The sequence below is a fragment of the Lissotriton helveticus genome, chromosome 5_1 (genome assembly GCF_964261635.1).
Source record: "Lissotriton helveticus chromosome 5_1, aLisHel1.1, whole genome shotgun sequence".
NCBI lineage: Eukaryota > Metazoa > Chordata > Amphibia > Caudata > Salamandridae > Lissotriton > Lissotriton helveticus.
The window spans coordinates 1,063,084,938-1,063,106,074 of NC_136065.1; the positions used below are offsets into that span (position 1 = coordinate 1,063,084,938).

The 21,137-nt window shown below is 44.2% G+C and overlaps 1 protein-coding gene across 1 annotated transcript in view; it reads left to right on the forward strand.

Annotated features, from left to right (window-relative positions):
• The window catches only part of LOC144753489 (zona pellucida sperm-binding protein 2-like), a 274,324-nt gene that overhangs the window by 98,475 nt on the left and 154,712 nt on the right, over window positions 1-21,137 (forward strand). Inside the window, exon 10 of the mRNA XM_078641160.1 lies at window positions 15,012-15,135. Within this exon, the coding sequence (XP_078497286.1) occupies window positions 15,012-15,135 (124 nt within the window). The remainder of the gene's footprint in view (window positions 1-15,011; window positions 15,136-21,137) is intronic.

Sequence of the window (21,137 nt, forward strand, 5' to 3'; positions counted from 1 at the left end):
CTGGTAAAGAAAATTGCACCATCAAAGGACCTTTTGTTGGTAGGTCGGGCTAGATGGTAGAGAGCCTGTCGGAGTAGAAAATTCCCCAAAAATACAAGCCTGGCTCGAGGGTGTTGTGGAGCTGCATTGCGATTCTTGACCATCAAAGGAAATCTGTTGGCTCTTTGAACCTCTGTCCCAGTCCCAGGATTGTAATTCCGGAAATGACTTTTGAAGGAGTGTGATCATGAATTTCCTTGAATCGTCCTTTTCCATGCCTTCGGGTATTCCTAGGAAGCGGAGATGGTTGCGCTGCTGGCGATTTTCCTGCTCCTCTAGCTTCCACATGATGTCCTCAACAGCTTCTTTATGTTCCTCAGATTTGACTTGGAGAGAGGTAACATCTTGCTCAAGTTGCACAGTTCTTTCTTCAACCGCCGTCATTCGGTCGGCTATCTCGGCATATGTCTTCCCCACGTTCCTGACCGCACCTTGAAGCTTTTTCGCCACTAGGCGGGACCTACAGCTGTTTGATTTGACTTCAGCCTGAAAGCTTTGGATTGACTGAAGGATATCGACAAGAGCTGGTTCTTTACGCTTCTCTTCCAATGGTTCCTTTGATTCCCTGCTTGCATTTATGATCGTCTGATTCCCCGCTTGCATTTATGATCGTTTGATTCCCCGCAGAAAGATCCGTAGAGTTGGAGCGGATCATGGATGGTGGTGTACCGCTCTAGTCCCATTTAAACTCGGATGATTTATTTATCAGACAAATCATGTTCTTTCCTGAGACTGTCTTCTTTTGCAGTTTTTTGGAGAGGTTGTTGCTTCTGTTGCGGAGTTGGAGCTATTATACCAATTGCCTCCTTCCTCACTAGATAAGGAGATTCTCGCATCCGACATCACTGATTCATCCGTGAGAGAATAGTAAAGATCCAGGTTATCCGGAGTGTTTGGTATGTCCTCTTGTTGCCCTTTGCCAGAGATAGGCAATGCTTGTACAGAGCCCGAGCCTTTATCCACTAAGGGGTGAGCTGGAAGTGTAGGTTGAAGCGAGCTGATTGCGTTTTTCCCAAGGCTGAAGAAAGGTGGGAGAGCTGTGAGTGGTTCTGGGCCGCCTACTTTAGCAGGAATCTGGGATATTGAGTCTACTGCCGTTGACATGCTGCTAGTAGCGTCATCCCTCGATTGCTTGAGCTGTGAGTTCGGAGCGTTTTCTCCATTCAGGGTGCCGAAGCTAACTGTAATTAATGGCTGGCAGCCGTCGGTTTCTTTCTCAAGGCGCCCGAGGCTTTTTTGGTAGTGTTGTTGCCTGTGGAGATAGTCTCACCAGGGGGTTTTACAGTAGGATCTTTTTTCGTGGTCCTTTATCACCCACCTTGCTTTTGACTATCTGTGGGTCTGGCCTTGGGGCATCCTGTTTAATCCCCTCCTGCTTCTTCTGACGGGTGAGCGTGGAAGCTGATCCCAGCTGCACGGGGGCAGTCGCGCTGACACTGCTGTTTTTAGGCTTAACCACGCAGCTTCCCTTACCCGACATGTCTTCTCCCTCCGTGATATGGATAATGATTTGTACAGTCCTCCTGTTTCTCCGAGCTGGTTTGTCTTTCGTGAAGCCGCCGCCGTTTTCTCTGTAAACACAAAATGCCCAAACCACAGTTACTCAATACAATTTTTTGATATAGGGTAAGAAACACTTTATTATCGCTTCCCTGGACACCATTATTTTGTGTCAATCATTTTGTATTTTCTATAATTTGAAAAAATTACTGACAGAAAAAAGACATTGATTGCAAACATTTACAAATATTTACAAGGCTGGACTAATGTTAGCAAACATTAAAGGCAAAGACTATTTACACATTTAGAAATCATTAGAACACCCGAGCTACCTCAACAACCGCATCAACTTCTATGCTCCCAAACGACACCTCCGATCAGCCAGTCACGCCCTCGCCGCCGTCCCCCGCATCCGAAGAACGACAACAGGAGGAAGGTCCTTCTCCTACCTGGCTGCCAAGACCTGGAACTCCCTCCCGACCGACCTGCGCCTGACCCAAGACCACCTCGCCTTCAGGAAGAAGCTCAAGACCTGGCTGTTCGGGCAGTAGCAGCACCCCCCCCTAGCGCCTTGAGACCCTCCGGGTAAGTAGAGCGCTCTATAAATGTCTATGATTGATTGATTGATAGAAAATATTCTCACATCAGACATTATTGAAAAAATAATAATACAAACATATCAGTTACGAACAACAAGAAGCTAACAAACACTGAATGAGAGAAACTAGGGGTTGGGAAGATGAGTGATTAAATATCTTGTATATTTTAGTGCTGGACCAGCCGGTCCTAGCTTTAGTGCAACAGTAATACTTTATATCTCCCAACCAATACTGCCGACGCGTTTCTAGACCAGACTGGAGTCACTGGTCTGTCATCAGGGCTGTATGTATCTTGTATCTGTGGGATACAAAAGCAATGTTTTGCTTAATCTAGTGTGTGGGCTCCTTTTTATCATACAGTAGCTGTAATTTCGGTGTGCGCTACATACCAAGGCTGCTCAGTGTTGAATTTCAGATCGGGTCTTTTGGGGGTCCGTTTAAATGAAATAACGTGGCCAAGCAGCGAAGCCTAAAAGAATTTAAGGGATGTTTTTAATTTTTATCATTCCGAGATTGGTACAATATATTCACTAGCTAAAACAAGTTGGGGAAGTGGAAGCATACCTTTTACTTTCAGTAGTGCCGACTGCTGGCAGGGTCCATTAAAAGCGGCGTGACCATCAGTTTAGGTTCTGAGATATGGGAAAGATTAATATTCAGACGCTTAGCGGTGTACACGTTATGTTAAACACTCGCTTGGAGAATTTGAGAAGGGATTGCCTACCTTGATTTAATCTCTCATTTGCGCATAAATGGAATTGTTGATTTCAGCATTCTACAAAGAAAAACAAAGCGCACCCTTAGTAGAATATTTTGACTGATTCAGCGCTCAGCAAGCGCGTATTAGTGCAAGTGGGACAAATACCTGTGGCTGGAGCTGCTGCTCTGTACTGTGGGATTCGAATTTCTCTCAGTAAAGATGGCCGCCGCTACTTCCTGTTTGTTATATGCAAAAGTTATACTGATGCATTGTGGGGCATGTAGTCCCATTTGTTTGAAAATAAAGGCTAGATGTACTGTACACAGCACCTTATCTTAGTCTAAAGGTAATAGGTACGTCCTTCCAATTGTTTATTGTATCATGTATTTTAAAACAAAAAATGAGTACGCTAGATTGTATTAGAATTTTGGGTGGCTTCTCTGGGTCAGTGACCTGTTCTCATGCAATAGAGGACCAAGACCAGCGGGCAAGCCAGGGATGTCTAACCGATGCGAATCAGGACAGGTGTGGCCAAATATGCGCTATCTCAGACAGGTTATTTAAACCAGTCTGTGCACTATTGAATTTTAGAATTAGATACGCTTCTTTTTGTAACAGAACGCGTTCGACGTCATGGCATTTTGACCTGGAGTTTACAGTGTATAGGACAGACCATTTGAATTCTTGCTCATTGTGAGACTTCTCGCAGAAATGCTCCACCATTGGAGCAGACATGACCTTTTTCTTAATCCGCGATCGGTGCTGACTTATTCTGTGGTAGACTTGCTGGCTGGTTTTTCCAATATAAATTAGTTGGCACGGACATAGAATCAAGTACACAACGTTCTTTGTTCTACAATTAGAACATTCTTTGTGCTTCCACTTGGTCCCATGGTGTACAAACTCGTCGCCTTCTATTGTGCTAGAGCAGGCGATGCAGTTACCACACTTGTGGTGACCCTCGATAGGCTTGAGATTCCATTGCGCCAATAAGTCGCTTTTGGGCTTGGGAATAACCACGTCAGCTCGGATGAGTTCCTGGCCAATGCTGCGGTTTTTTCTGTATGCAAAAATTGGTTTGGGGAACGGGCAGCTCAGCCCCTCCAACAAATGCCAATTCTTTAATACAGCCTGTCTCAATTTGTGGGTGTCCGGACAGAAGGTAGTGACGCACACAAGTTTCTCTAGAGGTGCTCGCTGTTTGGTTTGCAGTAGACATTCTCTAGCCGTATATTTTGCACGCTTAAGAGTGTTTGAGGAGCTTACGTGGATAACCACGCTCTTGCATATCACAGCAAAATGCTTGGGCATGCAGCTCATAGTCTTGTATTTCTGAGCAATTCCGTCTTATTCTTAATAATTGCCCATAGGGTAAATTAGCTTTTAGACTGCGGGGATGTGCGCTTCTGTGGTGTAAAATCTAATTTCTGTCAGTGGCCTTCCTGAACAAAGACGAAACCAACCTCCCGTCCGCACACCTCATTTCAATATCCAGAAAAATCATGACTAGGGCTATTTTCTATCGAGAATTTTATATCTCTGTGCCTAGTATTGAGCCATCCATGAAAGGCCAATAACTCGGTCTGACTCCCCTGCCACAGGAGCCAGACGTCGTCTATGTACCTATACCACTGTAGTATTTGATGTTTAAAAGGGTTATTCATGTCCACGAACCTTTCCTCATACTGCGCCATGAAGAGCACCGCTATTTCTGGGGCATAAGGACATCCCATGGCGGTGCCCTTCACTTGCATGTAGAACTGGCCGTTGAAAGTGAAGTAATTTCTCTTCAGTGCTATTGCTGCCAATTCTAAAATGAAGGCAGTCGGAACTCGATGTGGTCTTTCTCTCATGTCCAGATATATCTGCATGACTTCTAAGGCTTCTTCCTGGGGGATTTGGGTATACAAGGACGTAACGTCCATTGTAACCATGATTTGCGATTGCGGATCAAAGATGGTACCTTCGACTTTGTTCAAAAAATCGGTTGTATCGCGCAAATAAGTTTTAACCTGGCACACACATGGCTTTAAAAAGAAATCCACGTATTGCGCTATTGGCTCTAAACAAGAGTCACAGCCCGACACGATGGGACGTCCGGGGGGGCTCTGTCAAGCTCTCTTCTATCTTCGGAAGAAGATAGAGGACTGGAGTCCTGGGGTACTTCTTTAAGAGGTAATCATACTCCTTATTACCCAGGAAACCACTTTCTTTGCCGGAGTCCAAGACTCTCGCAATTTGTCCCTGAATATCCTTTGTAGGGTCCTCTGTTAGTGCGCGATACCAGATGGTGTTGTTGACCTGCTTGCCACCCTCTGACAGGTACATCTGGCGGGGCCAGATGACTATCGCCCCGCCCTTGTCCGCCGGTTTAATAACTATGGAAGGGTCATTTTTGAGCGAACCTATTATGTCTCTGTTTTTTACTCATATTTTGTTTGGTAAAGATCTTGGCTTTCTCCATCTTAGTGAGCACTACAGGTGTACGAAGCTTCTCCTCAGCGTCTGTCTCTGTCTGTCTGCTCACGGTGCCTCGGTGACCCGATCTGCTGCTCGGTTGACCTGCCGGGGCTTTTTTCAGGCCAAGCTGTATCCAGGAGGTCAGAGCCAGAAGGAAAACCTCTATGTACGGGAGTAGCGGAGGATGCCTGTAATCAGACCACCGTGAGCAGGTAAGTGCCAAAGATAGCCGCTTCTCCCATTGTGGGTTTAACATGTTGCTTTCGAGTTCCCTCCTCCGGTATATCCGCTTGTAAAAACATTAATTACTTAATGCCCTTTTTTTCGTGCCGGCTCATGTCTCTGTGCTTGATCTGTGCGAGATGTCGGGGGACACTGTGGAGCATCACAGCGGAGAGGCTAGCCGGTCGCCATCTTGCCTCCCGAAAAAAAGCACCCGTATCATTTTCTATGATATTAGCGTCATCTAAGACTGCTTGAGCTGCTGCTGCAGCTCTCTAATTCGGTATCACTATCCACCATTTTAGTCTGCTGATAGTTTGCAGAACAAGTTTCAATGAAACCAACATTAGATGCACAATATTTTGGAAGACTGTATCCTTCAACGTTTCTACAAACGAAAAACTAATACATAGGATTTTTTGTCCTACTCTGTTTTGGCGGGTATTATCCTTTCACCCACTCCAGACGTCTTTTCGGAGTTTTTATGGGAAAAAGGGGTCTGTGTGAAAAGCACGACTGAGTTACTTTAGTTTATAGCGTTAAATTATCGCCTTACCAAAAGTTGGGCGCCATGTAGTGTAGTTCCTATATTCCCAATAGGCTCTGTGCATTGGAATAATATATCCTGCAGCTTAGACGTAGGACTTATGTCGACTGGGTCTCTGCCGAATATATTCGACTTAATAGTGAGTGCCAGCTAGCTCAGAGGTCACTAGAAACTTTCTCGAAAGTACAAGGGATTAGCCTCTGACAACCATATAACATGACAACTTTGTTTCCCCAGAATGAAAACGTATCTCTAGAGTCGCGAAAACCATAGACTGCTATTTCACTCAGTCAGATGTGCATGCTTCGTTTTACCAGAGTTGCTTAGAAATAGACTGGCGTTTTCAATAAAAGTATTTATTGAACAGTCTTATTTCTTAAGCATAAGAAATGCACTACTACAATTGAAATGCTAGTTAAGTACAATGCATATAATACGAATAGTACTATAAAATAGTACTGTAAGAGCATGATATGGTTTCTAAGCCATAAACATAAAATACATAGTGATGAAATAGTGGCTAAAAGTACTCCACTGGTGATTCTAAAATACACCTACCCCGGTGTACCTAACCTAAGTCTAGTATGAGGGAGGAGTAAGTGTGGTATAGCTTAAGTCTAGTAATTTTCTGCCAAGAATCTGTTCCAAGAATTCTCTAAGGGTCCAATCGGCTCCGTACCTTAGTTTTAGAATGATAGAGGTCTTGTATCTCTTAGGACTCGATCTCCCAGCAACCCACAAGGGTAGCCTGGAAACACCGGAGCTGGATTTCTCAGCAAGAGAAAAGACAGCGTCTTCTCAGTGCGTCAGTTGGAGGGTCGGCTTCCTTCGGCGAATTCCCTGACTGCTGAAGGCTGGTTTTTCCAAGAAATCATTGTGGATTCTCGGAGTTTAGTGAAAGTAGCCATTACGTATTTGGGCTGCACAGGTTAAGACTAAATAAGGCAATGATTCCTATGCCTATATAAGGATTGGGTGAATTATACCTATATATGGGCATGAATCGTGAAAATTACACTAGGGTCCTAGATTCCTACATAAAGGTAAACAAAATGTGAAAAAACAAGAAAATGGGTCAGGGTAGAAACACCCGGATTCTCCCCCCCCCCCCCCCCCCCTCCCCAGGCTTGCTCAGGAAGTCAAAGTGGGGGACGCCCAGGGCCAAAAGCTTCTTTATTTTCAGCTAATCTGGCCGAAATGTTTAAAAAAAAAAAAAAAAAAAAGCATGCTGCCAAGCTTAGTTTCCTTTAAGCCTGCGGGTGGGGCAGGTCCTGGGGGCAATGGAAAAAGTGAGATGTGGGCCCCTGCAGACCCGGAGACGAGACTTCCCACGGGGTTTATACATTCAGTGTGGGCAGCTCTAACTCCCCTCTGCAGCCCCCCTCACCCCAGGGATCGGCACCACCCTGGGGCTATATTTGTAAAATGTGGCCCCCGAGACCGCCACCTCAATGGGGTTATCTAGATAAGTAGGCGAGGGGGAGGGCTCCGGCCCCCCATGCAGCCCAGGGGACAGCCACCTCCCCGGAACTGTGTTTGGATTCTTTTGAAATCTAGAACAGTCTTGGGGACCACCACCTCCCCAGGGCTACTCACCAAATGGAAGGCAGTGTTAAATGGCCCTGGAGACTGACACGCCCCCCCTCGGGTCGGCTCCAGCAATGTCCCTGGGTGCTCACCCCTGGGACATTGCAGTTTGCTATGGGATGACAGGAGCTGGAGGTGCGAGCCGGCCTGGTCCGCCGGGGCATTCAGGCTCCTCCATTGTCCCCAACCAGCTGTCCAGGTATGGGATCCCTAGGGCTGAAAATGGCTCTGGAGGGGGCCTCTTCCCTCCCCCCCCCCCCATAAAATGATTAAACAAATTGGCCATGCCCTGGGGGATGGGGTCCCTGGGGCCAAAGTGGCCCCCTCTATTTTTTAAAACCTTTTTTTTTTCAAATGGGTTAGGCCCCGGGTATGGGGTCCCCAGGGCCCAAAAGAATTAAGGGAAAGGGGGGGGCCTTCCTAAAATATTTATTTTTTTAAATGGAAGCCGGTAACTCGCCAAGGCCCTGCCCCCTTTGTCCACTACTCTGCAAACGCTCCTCCTGGCGTTCTCTTGGTTGGGGCATGAAGTCCCCTTTGGTCCGGAGGTTCCTTAGAGGGCCTACTAGTGCACCTGTTGCCTCCAGTAAGCCCCACATTGTGGGATTGTGGAGTTAGAGGCCACACCCTTTTTTCCACCACTCTGCAAACACGCCTGTCGGCGCACTGCTGGTTGCGAGATGTGGTCCCTTTGTGTCCTGAGGTCCTCCGGACTAAAGTGGTCTTCATCCCCAAAGTAGCAGTGCGCCAGGAGGTGCGTTTGCTTAGTGGTGGAGAAAGGGGGCGTGACCCTTGACCACCACTCTGCAATCTAGCTGTGTTTGTTTTACTAGAGGTAACCAGAGGGCTAGTTTGCCCCCAGGGATCCTAAAGAAGCAAGGGGGCTTCATCCCCCAACCAAGAGCGTGCCAGGGGGGTGCATTTGCTGAGTGGTGGAAAAAGGGTGTGTAGCCTGTGACCACCAGTCTGCAACTGATTGTGCGGAGCTTTCTGGAGGTACAGGTATAGTTGGCCCCTAGGCACCCCCCCGCAGCGTAGGGGACTTGATCCCCCAACCAAGAGGGCACTAGGAGGTGCGTTTGCAGGCTGGTGGAGGAAGGGAGTGGCCTGCTTTCAGAACTCCGCAATCCTGCTGTGTGGTACTTACTGGAGGTAACCAGAGGGGTAGTTGGGCTGCCAGCGACATCCTTTGGGAAACTACCCTTCTTGTTACCTCCAGTGAGTCCCACACAGTAGGATTGCTAAGAGGTCTTTGGAGGCCATGCTCCCCTTTCTCCATTACTCTGCAAATCCACCTCCTGGCGTATTACTGGTTGGGGGATGAAGTCCATTTTACTCCAGAGGGACATTGGGGGCCAAGATGCTCTCCTTGTAGCTCCTTTAAGTCCTACGCAGCGTAATTCCAGAGAGCTGGTTGGAGGCCCAGCCCCTTTTTCCCACCACTCTGCAAATGTGACTGATAGTTAAACCTTAGTAATTCACTGAAAAAAATCAAAGGTTTCAGGGATGTTATTGTTAGGAATCAACATTTAAACCTTAGAAATTCACTGAAATAACCAGTTTTCTGGGACCGTATAGTTGGGAATTAGCATTTTTAAAAACCTCAAATTCGTTGATAAAAACTGATTACAGGAATATTATAGTTATGCTGACATTTCACTCATACAAAACCAGAGAAATTCAGCCGTTCTATTTAGCTGAGCTAACTATAACTCGCGCTCCTGCAATGCACTGCTGATGACACATTACATCACTCATGACATGGTCAGTGACCTCACTGATCACTGGCATCTCAAATGACATCACTGACATCGAGTGACTGAGTGTTTCTATAAAGCTTAAGAATGTATCTGTTTGTATATATATATCTGTATGTGTATCTCTGAATGTGTGCGCGCATCTCTGTATGTGTGTATCTATATATCGATATCCTCCAACCTTGGTTCACTCATTCAGCTTCGGTGATGCTCATTCAGGTTGTTACCTCCGCAGTTGAACCAAACTGCTTAATATTTCCTCCAAATCCTATACCTCAGCAAAGAACGGGTCACACTTCCAGAGATTTTGCACCTTTTTTTTCTTGTTTTCTTAATTTCATCAGATTACAGGCGAACAAACCAACGCGTTTCAGTATTACAGAATACCTTGATCACGGTCATGTATCGCGCCAACCACTCTAATTTGAATATTTGAAAAGTGATTGTATCATTTCCTGTCTCTCGAGCCAGGCGCCTCTAAGCCTTATGGGAGATGTAGTCCCCATGCATTAACTCTTATAATGCAATCGTTTTGTAAATGCAAAGCTTTAACTTAATCGTTTTTTCATTACAAAAGGACAAAACCAAATTACATTTTATAATTCCTTACGAACCGTCCTTTCTTTTTTCAAATCAAACTGTACCCACCCAATTACCCATTGAGGAATTTATTTTCTATAAAGTTTTTTCTTTTTTTCGGCAGTTACCATGTATGAGTCCCTCCAGTGGGAATTCCTTTATCATTCTCTTTTGTAACCATCTGGTGGGCTTTTACCGCCATATGTATTACATATAATAACCGACTACAGGAGGTAGCCCATATACCCTAATGAGACTAGGGCAAACATTTGTAACATACAACAATGTCTCAAAGGGGTGTCAGTAGGAGGACAATAAAAATAGTACAATCAATTACTTGAAGAATAAATCCAGAAGGGGGACAAGCAGCAGGGAAACCAAATATTTTGCAAACCGAATTGTATTGGTATATTCACATATTTGACATATTAAATTCCATATGGTCAAACAAAAGTTTTGCTGCGTTGCATTAAATGTTATGTAACCTGTTGGATACTGTGCACAAGTGCTCATGAAGGATTGTGACGGCACAAGTGACAACGTGAGGTAGTATGTACGGCGACGGTGATGGGCGCAAACAGTAGATGAAGGTATATATCGAAGTGATTTTAAGTAGGTATCCTTGACGGGAGCACCAGTAATTTCGCTGTGAAGTTGACGGCGTTTCGGCCTGTAGGAATGTTAGGCCATAATCGGGACCAGGTTGCAATGATTTTTCTCGCAGTGCTGGGGATAAAGGGATATTCACATGTATGTGTATACAGTTGAGCACTCTTGGGTGGACCAAGGTAAAGGAGTAAGGTGTAGGGGTGGAGAGTTGAGTCTAAGGTGACAGATGAGGAAGGGCGCCGCAGAAAATACTGCGTCTAGACTCTAGGAGAAAAAGTGAGAAAATCGTTAGTGATCTGGCCAAATGGACCACTTATGTCTAGGGCCACACCGCCAGGAGTCCGGGGTGGAAGGATGTAAGTTCTTAGGGGAACCTTGGTGCGCCAAGGCTTGGTCTAAAGAGAATGGAGGGATCAGAGTAAGATGGGTGTGGGTAGGTAGGGGGGGGAGGGGGGAGGGAGGGAGAAAGCAGGGGGAGGACGGGGGAAGGACTAGGTGAAAAAGGAAGGGGAAAAGGGGGGGAAGGGAAAAAAGGGGGACGAAGAGGGGGAAGGGGAAGAAGGGAGACTGGGGAGGAGAGGAAGGGTGAAAAAAGGGGGGCGGGGCTTAAAGGGAGGAGCACGGGGATAGGGAGGAGACTTACTGTCAGAGTTGGGTGAAAGTCCCCAACGGGAGATTGAGACACGCGCAGTGTCATGTGTTTTATAGGTCCAAGGCTGTTGTCCTGGTCGCCTAAAATGGAAGAAGGGCCCAATCAGAACTGGAACGAATCCTTGTGTGGGGGGGGTGGCATGGATCCAGAGGGCAGGGATGGGGGTAGGCACAGGATCCTGGCTCAGCCAGAGGGCTTCTCAGAGGGAAGGCGCTGGAGGAAGAGTTGGTAGGGATGTACCGAGCGGGAGATGCTGAGTAGGTGCCTCACCTGGGACATGCTGTATCCGTGTCTGCAGAGTTAAGGAAGCAGCATGTAGGGTGGGTGAGGGTCCATCCCATGACTGAGTAGGAGCCAGAATAGGGCCAAGTATCGAGGGGGCTGCGGGGTGTGTTCAAATGCAGGTGCTACCAATTAGTGGGTCGGCTGCTCAAGGGGGAGCTGGAAATGGGCAAAATGCCGAGGCTTCCGCAAATGCTGAAAGCTAAAAGCCAGGGGTTGAGGGGGCGTGACTGCGGCATGTTTAAGGTGAATGCAAGCAAGGGTGCTTGCATGTGGTAGGATTGTGTGCTGGAGGGGGAGCTGGAAACTGGCAATTACTGGGGCATCCGCGGTTGCGGTATGTTGAAGGCCAGGGATGACCAGTGGCGTTGTAATGCCGGATAACCCAATAATTGCACCCAGGCGTTCGGATAGGCACTGTGGTTGCGGGGGGGGCTGGGTGGGTAGGGAAGAGCGGAAGCTGAGGGATCTGAGACCGAGCGAGTTTCAGGTTCGGTGAACTCTGACAGTAAGTCTCCTCCCTATCCCCGTGCTCCTCCCTTTCCCTGCCCCCTTTTTCACCCTTCCTCCCCTCCCACCTCAGTCTCTGTTCTTCCCCTCCCCCTCTTTGTTCCTTCCCCTTTCTCCCCCCTTTTTCACCTCGTCCTTCCCCCACCCTCCCCCTACTTTCTCCCTCCCTCCCCTTCCACCCCATACTTAGCCACACCCATCTTACTCTGATCCCTCCATTCTCTTTAGACCAAGCCTTGGTGCACCTAGGTTCCCCGAGACCTTACGCCCTTCCACCCCGGGCTCCTGACGGTGTAGCCCGAGACGCAAGTGGTCCATTTGGCCAGATCACTAACGCTTTTCGAACTTTCTCTCCTTGAGTCTAGACACGCAGTGTTTTCTGTGGCGCCCTTACTCATCGGTCACCTTTGACTCAACTCTCCACCCCCTACTCCTTACTCCTTTACCATGGTCCACCCATGAGTGCTTAAATGTATACACATACATGTGAAAATCCCTTTATCCCCAGCACTGCGATAAAAATCATTGTAACCTGGTCCTGATGATGGCCTAACATTCGCTCAGGGCGAAACGCCGTCGACTTCACAGCGAAATTCCCGGCGCTCCCCTCAAGGATACCTACTTAAAATCTTTTGGATATATACCTTCATCTACTGTTTGGTTATCATGACTTTGTATAATTTTAAAGTTCACTTGTTCGCCGTTGCGTCCCTCCCTGTCGCTGTACATACTATCTCATGTCACTTGCACCGTCACAATCCTTCACGAGCACTTGTGCACAGTATCCAACAGGTTACATGCCATTTAATGTGATGCAGCAAAACTTTTGTTTGACCATATGGAATTTAATATGTCACATATGTGAATATACCAATACAGTTTGGTTTGCAAAATATTTGGTTTCCCTGCTGTTTTCCCCCTTCTGGATTTATTCTTCAAGTAATTGATTGTACTATTTTTATTGTCCCCCTACTGACACCCCTTTGAGACATTGTATGTTACATATGTATTAGATATGGCGGTAATGAATGAAATTAATTCCTCTAAGGTTAATTGGGTGCCATTTGATTTGAAAAAGAGAGGACAGTTATTAAGGAATTATAACATTTAATTTGGTTTGATTCTTTTGAAGCTTTGCATTTATAAAATCGAATGTATTAGTGTTAATGCATGGGGACTACACCTCCCATAAGGCTTAGAGGCGCCTGGCTTGAGAGACAGGAAATGCTGCAATCACTTTTCAAATATACAAATTAGAGTGGTTGGCGCCAGAACGTGACAGTGATAACGGTATTCTGTAATCTGATCAAATTAATGAAGAAACGAGAAAATAATTGCGAAATCTCTGGGAGAGTGCAACCCATTCTTTGAGGTAAAGAATTTGGAGGATGTGTGTATGTCTGTATGGATGATTCAGTGGGTGTGTAACTGACTGTATAAGTGAGTGATTATACATGTCTCAGGGAATGTATCGGTGAGTGACTAATCTGTGTGAATGCCAGTCTGTCAATTGATGCGTAAGTGGTTGCATGGGTTGGTGAGCAGCTACAAGAGTCTATATGGGTTATTGATTGGTTGTCTGAGTACCTTTATGGGTGCCTGGGTGGGTTGGAGTATGACTCCCTGCATGGATATGTGAGTAGGTGATTCACTGGGTGTATGGGTTTGAGTGCATCTACGAGGGGCTGTATGGGTGAGTGTGCATGAGTCACTGCATATGTGAAAGGCAGTATAGGCGAGTGTTTGGTATATAAGTGACTGTATGCGAGTGATTGTGCGTGGCTGTATGGATGTATGTGTGCATGTGTCAGTGATTAAATAAGAGCAAGTATGTTGGTATCTGTTTGAATAAGTGAGGTGGTGTGTGTAACTATATAGGTGAGTAAATGGCAGAATGATGGACTCTTTGGTTGACTGACTAGGTGTGAGTTTCTCTAGGTTGTGAGTGGCAGTGTCTGTAAAGCTGTACGAGTGGATATTGTAATTGTATTAGAATTGCATTTATATAGGGCTTACTGCCACTGACGAGGTGTCAAAGCGCTTTGTCGGCGAGTAGCACGCTACTCCGGAACCCAAAAAGGATTACTGTGGAATTAGTAGAGTGAAATATGAAAGTAATTTGAGTGGTGGATATTAATCAGTTATTTGGATTAAGGATAGCCGAGGGATAGAAGATATATCAGTGGCTGTATGGGTTCGAGTGGATGTGTGTGTAGACCTATGAATCAGTGAGTGGGCATGTACGTACTGGTATTGTTGGTGTCTATGGTTTTGAGAATGGTAGTCTGCAATTTGGAGTGGGTGTATGAAAGAATATATTGGGGTGTGAGTGGGTGCATCTGTTTGTGGATGATGTCATTGATGTCACTGACTGTCATCAGTGATGTAATATGTGACTTCATCAGCAGCGCATTACGAGGGCGCTGATTATAGTTAGCTCCGCTAACTAACAGCTGACTTTCTCTGGTTTTGCCAGCCTAACCAAACCGACATGCACATGTTAGTAGCGCACATCACTCTGCACCACCCACCTCCCTCCCATTGCCTGGCCCGCTCACCCCACACATGCTAGCTCAGCCAGCTGCAAAAAATAAAAGAAAATGGTTTTATTTTTCTGCTGCTGGCTGAGCCAGTGGGGTGATGCTCCTCTGCTATTGCGGAAGAGCAGCCACTCTGTATTATATTTAAACCATTTCTCCTGAGCAGATTGTTAGAATGGTGGTGCACGATTTACAGCAAGAGGCGTTCTAGCTTTTGAACACAGTGCAAGACAGTTTCTGAATTCTGCTTTACACTTGTTTCGTGATATTAGAATTTACAAAGTCTAGTTTCCTGCATCTAATTGTAGAAACCCCTCATGAGTATGCGCTACCTGCGTTTTTGTTGCACTTTGTGGAGTGTATTAACCTAAGTGTATGTGTATCTGTATATCCATATCTACTAATGCCTGCACTCTTGTTTCTTTCAGAAAAACAAATGTCTGAAGCAGACAACCTTTGTTTCAAGTATAACATTGACTTTCCTTTATAAAAAAACTGCATTTCCAATGGTGATCTATCCGGAATGTCAATGCACTGTGCCAGCCACTCCAGGTAAGAACTCGAAATATATATTTCTGTCGCCCCATGATGAATAGAACTTAATATGCACTTTAATTTAGATTTGAGCGAGAATCCGAGATTGGCAGAAGAGTAGGACATTTTTCTTTTTATGATCATTTTGGATGCCCTTTTCAAATGCTCCAATGTAAAACACTGGCCCTCGAGCTATGTCAAAGAATTTGTTTCAAACTCCTACTGTCCCTGCATTCGTTTATTTTTTTCTGTATAGATTTTAAATATCCTCCCGCTAAGCTTCCTATTTTTCATGCAATTGTTCTGCTGATTGATAAGAAACCATTTGTGAATGTTTCACCCCTAAATGGCCCGATCAGTCCTTTTGTGTGGTTCCTCACATTTAGCATCCCATATTTTTCGTAGTGTAGTTGACCTGTAAATCCACAATCTGCCATCACGACTATGATTAAGCTGTAGCCAGAAGTGCAACTTATTTTTGTGTTCTTTTGGTATTTACCAATCTTTTACTGGACAAGCCAGGAAACAAAATTCATGGAGAGCTTTGCTTATACTACCCTCCCAGCTCACAGAACAACCATAACTTTAATTCCAAACCGTTCACATTCAAATACATTTTTTCACTGAATCTATACATCTCAAAAAAACTGCAGTACTTCTCAGGATTATTCCTGTGCAGAAGTAAATACACGTAATGTGCCGTTTCAAAAAGTGTCTGCTACAAACGCAATAGACAGCTGAAAAAAATGTTTTGGCCATAGGGGAAATAGTCGAAACATTTTGGAAAAAATACAAACCTCAAACTCTATGGCACAAGGCAGGAGGTGTAATATGATTGACACATTTGCTCTGCCAGTTAATATCCCCTAAAGGTCCAAGGCTTTAATCGAACAGAGTAAAATTATCTGGCAATTGTAATACAATGTCATGGTACTATTCAAATTATCCCGAATGTTGGCAAAATCAGGGTGTTTCTCACCATATTCCCATGTGCTTTCAATAGCATCATGACATTGCTAAATGCTCAACTTCTCAGTTATACTAGTGGTGCCATACAAGTATTCAAGATGTATGTTCAATTTGACTTGAGGCCTGGGTTGCTCAACAGAAGTGTAGAACTGCCCCTGTCACTTGCGCTGAGTATGTGCTTTTGCTACAGATATACCTAAATGTGCGTCCAATGCCAACTGTGCCATAAAACTGAAGCTGCAACTCTGGCTGGACTGTTCCAATTGGACGCAGGGTCAAGACTGATTTGCATATGGTTGGGTCCAAACTGGAATGGCATGGTGATGACAAAAACCACGATGGGTTTAGGCCTAGACCTCTGTACTGGGGTGAATGTATGACCTTGTTCTGCATTCTGTCCATCAATTGTTCTTTTTGCATCTTTTAAGCGGTTCAGCAGGGCTGTCGCCATGATTAACTGTAGCCTTCCACCGATCGTGTTTTTTTTTTTTTGTTTTTTTTTTACTAGCTCACTCTTGCTTTGCTATAACGAGAGTGAATGGTCCCTGCAACAAGCAGCTGCATATCACTACTGGTTGGTCAAACTGGTATTTCCACTAATTATAGTAGCGCCACGTTTCTCGCCTATAGATTTTAAAACACAAAATAATATCAAAGTAATTGGTGAGCTTAAAAGTTTTATTTTTAAATATTGTATTATAGTTACTCTTCATTCAAGGAAAGAAATCCTATAAGAATTGGCAGCACATGAGAAACTATTTATATATGTTATAGCATCACCAAGGCGATAGTGATACCAAAGTATATTAACCTCTTCCATGCATCGGCCGGCGGCCGTCCGACATCACGGTGGGCGTGTGCGGAGGACAGCCGGGGGCCATCCGAACCACGCCCACGCCGTAAATCACCCGCACCGCGGCGGAATTTTCGCCGCGTTCAAGGGGTTAAAAGAGGACATAGAGTTGGAAGCACAAACAAAAGTAATGTAATACCAAAGTAACTTCTAAAGTACAAATTTGCATTTCCTCGCTAACAAGTTTCAAAGGAAAACATGATCTAAAAGAAGAAATTCATAATTGTTAATTAGCATGTAGGTATTTATTGACATGCTTACAATTTTGACGCAGGATGAATTCATTAAAATTGCTGTTATATTTTGAGTGCTGGAAGATATTAAGTCTAAGATTAAATTCCTTTGCAGGCATCTTCAATAATAGACCTGTTTTTGTCCTAAAATCTAAAAGCAGATCTGAAAAAACCCAGCATCCCAGCAAAGAACATCTGACCATATTTACCCAAGAATTAGAGCAACATGGTTCAAATGCCCCTAGCAAGTTAGCCAAATGGGCAAGCTTCAATTGAGAACACCAACCTAAAAATTGTCCTGATTTTTTTTGATAGCACCTACCATTTTAGAATGACAGCATACACATAGAGAAGCTACATGTAAATTAATCTACAATGTTCTGTATCATACAAAGTTAAACCCCCATATTGAAAGAAGTAAGACTATATAAGAATTTTCTTGCATAATGTTGTAATCATATTTTTAATCTTAAGGAGTACAGGAATATATGCTCCAGTGAACCTAACAAAGGTTCCCTTAAAAGAGGTTCGTCTGGGTAAACCTAACTGCTCTAGACCAAATCAAAAAATAGGCACATACATCTATGATGCCTCCTATCTTAAAAAGGTGGCATACATGTCAATCTATAACTAACATGATTTCCAATGTACTATGTCAATTCACAGTAATGTGCGAACTAGGAGAGACAACCAGGTATGGCATAGAATTGTTTGGGTAAACAAGATAAACGCTATGGATGTAAATAGTTTCATGTTTCATATTGATTCCTTCAGCAATATTTGAACTGACTACATTCCCTTATCAAAATTCAAGCTCATTAGATTTGTCTAGCTAATCTATGCCCGACGTAGGGCACATTCATGAGGATTTATAGGTGATGCATTGCTTTCCAAAGACTGCGTGAAAACAATTGTAGATATTTTGCATACTATTTGCGTAGAAAATATGTAGTTCCTCATCTTTTAGTCCATTGGTTGTAGCTTTGTAGTTCATTTATCCAGAATGCTTCTTTGTCACAATTTATGCTGAAAGTTGCCATTTCTTTTTAATGAAGTTTACTGTGAGCAGTTGCATACCAAATGTTTATTTTTAATATCAGTCCTGTTTATTTCATTAAAATGCTTGAGTCTCCTAGATGTTCATGCTGTTTTTGCCTCTGGTTGTATTATAAATCCCACGGATTGAAGTGATACAGTATTATGTACTGCTTAGTCTAACACTGCACATTCCAGATGAACACCATTTGTAAATTCCAGTTTATCCAAGATACAATTGCAACTATTACATTTGCCATATATAGAAAACTATTGTTTTTGACTGTTATGAAGCATGGTTGATAGTGTAAATTGGACAAAGAACCGTGTTTGCTAGTCGACCATACCATGCTCAATTGCACACTTAATTGTCGATTTGGATTTTCCGTCCATGTCTTTCACTAGTTCTCCTTTTCCCTTTCCAACCAACACCGATTTGTCACTACTGCACGTCCATTTCACAAAAAATGCCATACACCTGTGGGGCTCCCAAGGGCTTCATACTACTTCCGGTCATTTTCAACCTACACATGGAGCTACTTCGTGTTCTACTCCAATAATCTCATGAAGATTCATCAATATGCTGAGGATTCACAACTTGACTTGAAAGTCTTTTCTGTCTTAAACACTGTTTATGCATCGTCCAGATCCTGGATATCCAGCACCTACCTAAAGCTAATGGCAACCAAGACTAAAGTTCTGTTACTTGCCAAGAACAATAAGCAAGGTACAGCACAAACCTGACTCAATGTCCTGAATCGTGATGGATTAGAATGAGGCCTGGGTGGAACTTGTAGAGTTCCACTACGCTGAGTTATCCAAAAACTGAGATTCAGTGGAGTGCTGAGAGGCATAGTTGCAGTTAGTTTATTACGCAGATTTTTATCGCCAAGTGCTTGTGCTGTACAATCGCTCAAATGGCACCATGTGGCACACCAAAGTGCCCAGCTTCTTTTTGCCACTTGAGTACCTTTTCTACTTGAGCAGCAGCTTCTACACTGCGAGCACTAGCTTTCTCAATGAGTTAGACCAGCTATGACCGCACACATTGAGAAATGTCAGAGGTGGTCTAGCCCTTGGTTTTCTTGCTAGCCAACTTACAGCTGGGGAGCCACGCGTGAGAAACTCCACCTTGTAGTGGTTGGCACAGTTTTTCTGAAACCGCATGAAGAGTGGGAAAAACTTGTAACTCTTCCAGAGGAGCGGAGTTTACCGCCCAACCGTACTTGGAACCCCAAATTTTACTGAATGCCAAGTCACTTGGATTCACACTGGACCCCAACGTCACCCTCCAGGCACATGTTGGCAAAACAGACAGCATGGAACCAGCTATATAAAGAAAGTGACACTATTTCTTCCAGAGGGCATCTTCAGAACTGCTTTTCATGACCTTGTACTCTTGTATCTGGATGGTCGTAATGCCCTACTCTATGGCCTCCCAGACATGCTGCAGAAGGGCTCCTCCAGAGCCTGTAGAAATATCACATCACCCTCATACTGATAGAACTCATTTACTCCTTTTGCTAGCCCACACCGTCTTCAAAACTAGCGGTCATCCACAAATCTGTAATGACCAGTAACCCCGCTTATCTTGCTCACAGCCTGGACACATCAGACTTTAGACCAAGAAGAGTAGGCCTTTTCCAGCTATGCAGCCAGGGTCTGGAAAAACATGCTGTATTAATCAGGACCACCCAAATACTGCTCCAATTTAGGAAAGACTCAAAGGCTCACCTTTAAAGAGCACTGCATCACAATGCATCAGCCATCTAAAACCAGCTTCCTCCGCTCTTACCAGTTGACTGATTGTCTTTGACTGTATACAGCCTCTGCTGCATTTTGGGATTGATTCGCACCTTAAAAATACCATATACATACAATAAAACTAGGTGATCCTATTCTAATTTTCAACAATTTTTTTCTGATACAAAGTCTTTATGTGAGGGTAGTTTTAATACATGCAAATGAATGTATGCTATTACTTTCAGCATTCTGTTTTTTGAAAGGTCTCGCCATAATCTTCAAAACTCAGTGCTTTTTGTGTTTTTTGTCTTGAAGTCATTTTTCCATTCCATTTTTATCCTAGAGGTTTTTTGATGCACATTCTCATGATGTCCTGGTTTTCTAAATCGTCAATCACTTTTTCCTCTTAAAGATACTTCAGAGAAAAAAAAATCAAAAAGGATAATTGATATTATTTAGTGAAATTTCAGTTACAGAATAAAACCACTTGAAATTCACCTATTCGAATATATCTCTCGTAACTAACTTGAGCCCTAAAGTAACTAACTCACACCCCGCCATCCTCAGTGTTGACATCGATTCTAATTTTCTCAATGTCATAGAACGTCATGACCGATCTAATGTGGGAGGTAATTAGCAGTGTATGGCAAGGGCACTAGTTATAGTTGGAGTGTAACAGTTACTTGAGCACTACAACTGGTGAATTTCAGTGTTTTTTTTGTGTTTAAAACAGTATGTTTTAACTGAGATTTTAATATAACAAACCTCTTTTTAGCCTGTTTTCTTTGCATTTACAAGTATTTTTTTTATTACAAGGTAAGAGGTGATAACCATACCCAACTTTTTATAGTCACTTTAACTTTTCTTTTTTCAGTGAATGTCTAGTGTTTTTTTTTTTATCAAGGTAAAGCAATACTTTATTACAATGATGTAATAGCGTCCTTGTGCAGTATGCGCTTGTGGCCAGGCACTACATCCAACGCCTTGTGGGCTGTAAAATCCACCCTGAGCACAACCTTCACCCATGTGTAGTAATGGGTTGGCTATGAGCCTGTCCCTGGACCCCTCTGCTGCACACAAGCCATGCCCAGCGGGATGTTGGGAGCAGAGCCTGCCACCAAAACCCCCTTGGGCGAGAATCGATTAGGTGTAATTAGGCTTTCCTGTTTTCATGTTCTATCTTTGGT